General features: G+C 53.2%; 1 protein-coding gene across 1 annotated transcript; it reads right to left on the minus strand.

Annotated features, from left to right (window-relative positions):
* Positions 1-5,204: 5,204 nt before the first annotated feature.
* Positions 5,205-7,562, minus strand: PDXP (pyridoxal phosphatase). The gene is made up of 2 exons (XM_017823500.1): positions 6,986-7,562; positions 5,205-6,731 (listed from the first exon to the last, which is right to left on the minus strand). The coding sequence occupies exons 1-2, from the start codon at positions 7,560-7,562 to the stop codon at positions 6,406-6,408; spliced, it is 903 nt and encodes a 300-aa protein (XP_017678989.1). The 3' UTR covers positions 5,205-6,405.
* Between the last annotated feature and the right edge of the window lie 44 nt (positions 7,563-7,606).

Consider the following 7,606-nt stretch of genomic DNA (forward strand, 5'->3'; position numbering starts at 1 on the left):
CAGCACCATGGGGTCTGCCTCAGATCCTGCCACTTAAAAGATGTGCCTGCCAGGACCATGTGCTACTTGAAATGACCAGCCATATCCATCCCTGGGTTGACCTGAAGATCAGGTATGCTCCACTAGGAATGACTGTTCTGCTGCTGCTGGGTCATCAGCAAGTGACAAGTGACCAAGAGGAAGACTATGCCTGTAGAGAGTTCTCATAAGAATCCTTAATATCACGCTGCTCAAACACATAACAAGAAAGCTGTTCAAAAACGTGCACCAACAGGTAGATTTCCAGCAACATTGGCTCAAGGGCATTCAGAGCTGCTTGTGGCCAAACAGGAGTCAAACACATTGTGGATTGCTCAATGACATAGGCCCTTTCACCCCTGAAATTGTTGTGGGAAGGTAACTAATGAAACTGTGGTGGATTGCAAGGCAGTGAGCATCGTGAAGTTCAACATAAGCACAGCCTACACTCTCCACTGAAGGAGTATGGCCACCGTGTCTCACAAGACATGTCAATCTCCAGGTTACCAAGGCTGTGGCAGGCACATGGTCCTCTAGTCATATTGAAGTGCTGAACAGCACCATACTGCCAGCCTTCACACCTCCACCCCCAAACCTGGCAAGTGCACAAATAGGGACTGCCACCGCTCTGTGCCACTCCTACACTCCTAGGCTCTGCCCAAAGTTAGCTCAATCAGCAGTCTCCAAGCATTAGGCCAGAGAAGGACAGCAAGTCAGGAACACCTCTGTTTCATGAAGAAAGGGCACCTTGCCAGGGCCACAATCAAGCTGTCCTGGCAGGTGGGAAATCTCTCATCTGCAGCCCACAGTCTCAACTTCCTCTGGCTTCCATGCCACAGGAATAAATTACAGGCAGCTGTAGTACAACAGCAAAGTACACCTGGAGGAAACAGAAAACTGTATCTGAGTTGTTTCAGGTTGCTTGAAACAGGTGGAAGCAATTCATGCTCTGAATTTTATCCAGGTACCACTTTCTGTGCAGCTTCTGTGGGAATCAGGCTAGAGGTTCAGCAAGGGCTGGTGAACAGAAGGGCTGGCAAAGGGCTTTGGGTGACCTGATAGACAACCATGTCCATTTAAAAGACAGGTTTCTCTCAATCCTAACGTGTGAAGAGAGCATCTCAGTGCTCAGCAATATCCTATACAGACTGGAAACTGCTAGTTGCTGAAGCTGCACATCTAGCAGGCTAAATCACGGGGCAGAACAACCTGGATCATCACAGGCAGCTGCTCTGTGATCTGGGAATGTTCCTGGCATCACATCGCCCTTGTCTCCTTGCTGGAGGCTTACAGAGCTGACAGTGCTTTGCATCAGCCCAGTGATGGTATACCGAGGCTACAAAACCCAGTATTACTCAAAAACCATTAAGAACTCCACCAATTATTAAATTGCTCTCAGCAAGTTCAGCTGTTCAGTATCTCCCAGGGATTATAAGGAGCACCAAAACAGCTGTCTGCCAGGGGCACTTCCAATACATCATCCACACACAATTCCCAGGCAGAGTCCAACCACACAGCAGCAGTTCCTAGATGTGCATAGCCATGTAACTCTCGTGGGCTGCCTGGTGAGTTTGCTGGGGTCAGAGTTCATAGAGCAAATGAGGCAGCAGTAAGGAAGATAAAAAACAGAAAAGGATAGAGGGATGGCAAAGCCCATGTTATGGGGTGGACGGGACAATGCCTTGAGTAAGGAGTGGGAAACTGTGCTGCAGAGGAGGGACTTCTACCCACGCTGCTGCTGGAGGAAGAGCAAATGCTGGCTGCTTCCCCTGGGCAGGCAGTAACAGGCTGTTGTTCCTCATCTTCTCCTCCTCCTCCCTGCTCCAGCTGCTGTGGGACAGGGTGGCGCCAGGGCTGCCTGCCTTGGCAAACGGGGACTCTCACATCAGGTTGGGCAAGTATCGAGTGAGTTCCTAGGATCATGATCCTTTCTTGGCTCTGGAGGCACTTTCCCATGCAAAAAATCCTTCTCTGTCCTGCCAGTCCCAACACCTTCCAGATCCTCCCAGTTCTATTACTTCCAGCTTCCGCATCAGGATGATCACTATTTCCTCATATTAAAGGCACCTACTCATCAATTAATATCTTTAGGCCCATTTGTTGACTTCCTGAAGTGCCAGTCATTTGACCAACTTGATAACCTTCTGTGATGAAATGGCTGGCTTGGTTGATGAGAGGTGAGCAGTGGACATCTACGCTGACTTCAGTAAGGCCTTTGGTATTGTCTCCCGTATAATCCTCCCAGAGAAGAAAATGGAAGTATGGGCTGGGTGATGAAACAATGAAGTGGACTGAAAACTGTGTGAACAGCTGGGCCCAGAGGATGCTGATCAGTGGCATAAAGTCTAGCTGGAGGCCAGTAACTAGGGGTGTCTCCCAGGGGTCAATACTGGGTCTGAGTCTATTTAGCATCTTCATTAATGAATTGGATGATGAGGCATAGTGTACCCTCAGCAAGTTTGCTAGTGACACAAAACTGGGAGGAGCAGCTGATACACCAGAGGGTTGCACTCCCATCTAGAGGGACCTTGACAGGCTGGAGAAATGGTCTGGCAGGAACCTCATGAAGTTCAGTGAGGAGAAGTGCAAAGTCCTGCACCCAGGAAGGAATAATTCCAAGCACCAGTAAATACTGGGGACCACCTGGCTGGAAAGCAGCACGACAGAAAAGGACCTGGGGTCCTGTTGGACACCAGGTTGAACATGAACCATCAATGTGCCCTTGCAGCAAAGAACATTAGCAGTATCCTGGACTGCATTAGGAGGAATGTTCCCAGCAGATCAAGGGAGGTGATCCTTCCCCTCTACTCAGCACTGGTGAGGCCACACCTGGAGTGCTGGGTCCAATTCTGGGCTCCTCAGTACAAGAGAGTCATGGACATACTGGAGAGAGAGTCCAGGGAAGGGGCATGAAGATGACTAAGAGACTGAAGCCTTTCCCAGAGCAGGCGATGCTCAGCAGGTTGCTGCTTACATCATCCAGCCAGCGGTTGCCACAGTAACTGCACTTATGGATGAAGGATAGGAGATTCCTGGGGTAATGGAACGACTGCCACCCGCCTGGGTGTTGTCCCTGTTGCACGGCAGGAAAGGACTATGCAGTTTTCTGAAGATGAGAAAATAAATACCCTTCCCTACACTACACCAAGCTGGCCTTCCCATCTGCTCCACCCTCCCACGTGCTGCCACAGCTCTACTCTTCATAGCCCTGTGCTCCCTGGCAACTACACTGCTTCCTTAAACACACAACCCAAGAAGAAAGACTGCATTAGACAAGAAGCAATCAGCCTACCCAGGCAGGAGCCATAACTTTTTCCAGTTTCAACAGCAGATGTTCTCTGCAGCCCTACCGGGCCTAACCCAGAGAGAACCAAGGCCTGACCCCCCACGAAGATCACAGACCCCTTATTGACAGTGGTTGAACGGATGTCTGACAGGTTTGGATGGAGAACTCATTGTACCTCAGGGGCCCTTCCAGTCTAGTTTTCTAATAAGATCTGCTCACACTCACGTTCACTACATGCAGGAGCAGTAGTAGCAGGGGGAAGCCATGCAAAAACAAAGCCTAGTAGACCTGATGGACCCCTACAGAGCTGCTCCGTTCCCATCCAAAGCAGGAACAGCCCTGTGGACATTTACAGGACAGAGGTCACCCCTGCCTGGTGCCCTTACCTATGTGAAGAACCAAGGGAAGGACAGGTAAACCTATTCCCCTTCTGCTCCAAGTCCACCTCTGCTTCATAGCAAAGTCCTCATGGAGAGCTGCACCAGATGAAAAGAAGCTACGTGGTCACAAGAGATAAGGATCAGCCATCACCTCTGGTGAGCTCTGTTTTCAGTCACAGGAAAAAGAAAACCTACACTGCAGTCTCGTCTTTTGGGATCCAAAGGATGAACTCCAAAGTTTCTTTGGAGAGGGCCCAAACTCTGACTAGCTACTGAATTCCCTCAGTTTACCAGTGTGCTGAGCATTCCCAGCTGTGGCCCCACGTCACAACAGCAGCACTTTGAATTTCAGCCTGATACAATAATGAGAGCTCTGAAAAATAAATGAGTATCTCTAGATTGGCAGCCCAAGTTAGCAGACACATTAGGTCTCGATCTCGCTCTGCTTGATGATGCAAATGTTGGTCAAGTGCTCATTAACGGAGTTCCAGTTCTCTGGCAGTCTAATTGGACACGGGACAAAAGAGAGAGATGGGCATATACAAAGGGGACTGATTAAGACAGGCAGTCTTCAGAAAGCTCTTTGGATTTTCTTTTATTTTGGAAGGCTGTTTCCTAAGTTATTTTGGAGGCAGGAAAAAAAGCAAAAAAGGTGCTCAGCACCTGGAATTATCCTAGAGACAATAAGTTGCAACCAGTTCTATCACGTGAGCTGACACCGCATTAACTTACACTGAGAATGGTTATTGAGCTGAACAGCTGATCTCTCCAGTGAGAGATGTGGTGCTTGGTTACCATTAACAGCAGTTAAAGGGGTCTGACAAAGGGGAGGATTTGGCTCCCTTATGAGGAAGGGAGGCAAAATACATTTGAGTGATTTCCAGCTCTTCTTACCCAATCTGTTTTGCCCCTCCAGGCTGGGACCACAGCCAAACCCAGGGAGAGGATGCAAGGCATGGCAAGTTATGGTCTGGTGAAGGTCACTCCAGGGGTAGGGTGTCACTTAAAGCTGAGTGTAGTTGGGAGAGGTCACAGCAAAACCTTCCCTGGGCAGCTCTCATCCCCCTGCAAGCTATATGCAAGTGACAGAGATGGCACCTCACCTCTACCCTAGCAGAGCCAGACACTGTTGGGCAGGACCACACAGATCATCCACCTGGGATCCCCCTGGCTAGCAGTGGGCAGCCTTCAGGCGCAGCACAAGAAGTCACTGTTCTCCATGAATCACCCGCACTGTGAAATGCAAAGGCAGGATCATATCACTCCCTGCTCCAATTCACCTCTTGCCCTATGCCACAGCCCCACCAGCCACCTCCACCCTTGACCCTGGTTCTGAGACACCAGTGAGACAGCAGCAAACAGCTCAAAGACACTGTTCACAAGACATTAGCGACTGGTCTTGTCTACCCAGCAGCACCCCCTTGAGTGAGGAAAGGTCTTGCCACGTCCTCATCTTTGAGGGCTCAAGGATACCTAGGGCAGTTTCATCTTGATGGGACCACACGCAAAAAAAGAAGGCCATTTCCAGCCTACGCTCACACTTTATTATATACAGAGACATGGTGAGTGTAAGAACATCAACATGGGACACAGACAGTATGGAAGGCCCAAAGGCACTGCCTCCTGTCCCCTTGGTGCAACCAATCAGCATACTTTATACAAATAATACAATATTTGAACAATAAATAAGTTTGAATAAATTAAATCAAGAAATTAAAAAAAACGTAGAAAGACAAAGCAGCAAGGAATGATTTTGAGGACTGTGACACATTCACAGCAGTGACAACACCATCACCATCTCACCTGCACACCAGCAGCTGGAGCACGGACCCCCATCAGCCCTTTTCTCTCACTGTACTATGAAAAAATCCAACTGAGGAGGGGGAACCAGGGAGTCATACAGTTCACTAGTACTGTGCTGTCATGATCTAGGAGCCCTCTCTCCTTCACAAGCCCCTTCAGAAAGGGTACCTGAAAACAAGGTACAACCGCAGACAAGCTGTGCGCAGTCACAGCTTGTCTGTTTGGCACAAAAACCCCTCAAACCAGTCTCTTCTGTCCTTCAGATAGACACTGGCACAGTTATTAACCGAGTCACGTCAGGGCAGTAGGGGGGGAAACATCTCTAAGGAATGGGGGGAGAAAAGAAATGAGGCAATCTCTCTTTCACTTGTGGGAGGCAGAGATGCTCTCGTTCATCACTCCAAAGCTCTGGCACACTCCTTCCACATGCCCTAGCACTGGTGGAGACCAGGTGGGTGATAACCCCCCCCCCCCGGCAAGGTTACCAAAAGGACTGCAGGGATGCAGCTCAGAAGTCAAGAGTTATGAGCCAAAGGACAGCAGTGAAAGGCCACCACTGGTTATCCAAGGGAAAAATAATACTAAGACAGCCAGTCCCTAACTCCTGCAGGGGGAGAGGCCACACAGACACACTGATTTGACCCCCAGTCAGCCTCAAGACCTCCAGCTCTCTCTCAGTGATGCTGGTAGCTGGCAATGAAAGAGAGGACTCTGTCCATCATGGATAGCTCTCAGCAGAAAGGAGACAACTCAAAGCCTGTCTCCTCCTGCCAACTCTGCTCCCATCTGCCCCCAAAGAAGGATGCTGGAATGTGAAGAAACCCGGAATTGAGGGAATAGGGCAGTGAGAGAGAAACAGGAACAGATGGAGATCTGGGATGGGGAACCTGATCCCTCTGCCCTCACACATACAGACTGCTACTCATCCAGGCCTGGTATCAAGTCTGCAATACTGTCCACATAGTAATTGGGCACCAGATCCTTGGCAGCAGCGCTGTCGCTGGCCATGTAGGCCTGCGCCTCTTCCAGGCGGGAAACACCTGTCAGGGTGAGAATGGTGGCAAGCCCGCAGTTCTTGCCGAAGAGGATATCTGTCTCCAGACGGTCTCCCACCATGAGGGTGCGGGACGGGTCGACGCCGAAACGCTCCACAATGCAATCGAACATGTACGTGTTGGGCTTCCCCACCACCAGCGCCTTGCGGCCCGAAGCAGTTTCCACCGCGGCTGTGAGGCTGCCAGTCCCTGCGGGGGGGAAGGAGGAGAAAAAGAAGTAGCCGCGGGCAGCTCAGCACGCTGGGTCCCGCCCGAGGACAGGCAAGCGAGGCGCTGGCAGCACGGCTCCGAGAGGCGGCAGGGACGCGCCAGGGCAGCCCTGCCCGTCCTGGCGCTCAGGGACCTGCCTCGCCCGGGGCCTGGGACAGCGAACCCCACCCCAGGAGACCCCCGCCACCAGCCCCTTCCCCCCGGGGGCGGCGCGGGACGGGGCGCGGGCTCACCAGGGGTGCGCTGGCCGTCGCTGAGCGGGTGCCAGGGGTCGGGGTCGGTGGCCACCAGCAGGCACTGCGGGTCGCGCAGGTAGCTGCAGGCCTGTGCCAGCTTGGCGAAGGTGAACTGGTCGTCGTAGCCCACCAGGACGGCGCGCACCGGCTCGCCGGGCGCCGGCTCGCCCTCGCCCGCCAGGCGCAGCCCCGCGTCGCGCACCTCGCCGCGCAGCCCCTCGCCGCCCAGCACGAAGACGCGCCCGGCCCCGCTGCCGTTCCCGCCGCCGCCCAGGAGGCGCTGGCGGAGGAAAAGCGCGGAGCACAGCGCGGAGCTGAAGACGTGCTCGGCGCGCACGCCGCGGAAGCCGAGGCGGCTGAAGCGCCGCTCCAGCTCGGCCACCGAGCGGCGGCTGTTGTTGCTGACGAACAGGGCGGCCTTGCCGCTGCGCCGCAGGCGCTCCAGCAGCTCGGGGGCGCCCGGTACGGCGCGCTCGCCCGCCCACAGGACGCCGTCGCAGTCGAAAAGCAGCCCCTGGGCCGGGCCCAGCACCTCGCGCAGCCCCGCGCCGCTCAGCCGCCGGCAGCTCGCCATGCTGCCGCCGCCGCCGCCTCCGCCCGCCCCGCCGCGCCACCGCC

The sequence above is a fragment of the Lepidothrix coronata genome, unplaced genomic scaffold (genome assembly GCF_001604755.1).
Source record: "Lepidothrix coronata isolate B3197 unplaced genomic scaffold, Lepidothrix_coronata-1.0 Scaffold102, whole genome shotgun sequence".
Taxonomy (NCBI): domain Eukaryota; kingdom Metazoa; phylum Chordata; class Aves; order Passeriformes; family Pipridae; genus Lepidothrix; species Lepidothrix coronata.

What these genes read in the sequence shown, in the direction of transcription:
- PDXP (XM_017823500.1), bottom strand. Translation starts at nt 7,562, where the DNA reads ATGGCGAGCTGCCGGCGGCTGAGCGGCGCGGGGCTGCGCGAGGTGCTG. An exon ending in CGACGGCCAGCGCACCCCTG is followed by an intron (nt 6,732 to 6,985) that starts GTGAGCCCGCGC and finishes TCCCCCCCGCAG; the next exon opens with GGACTGGCAGCCTCACAGCC.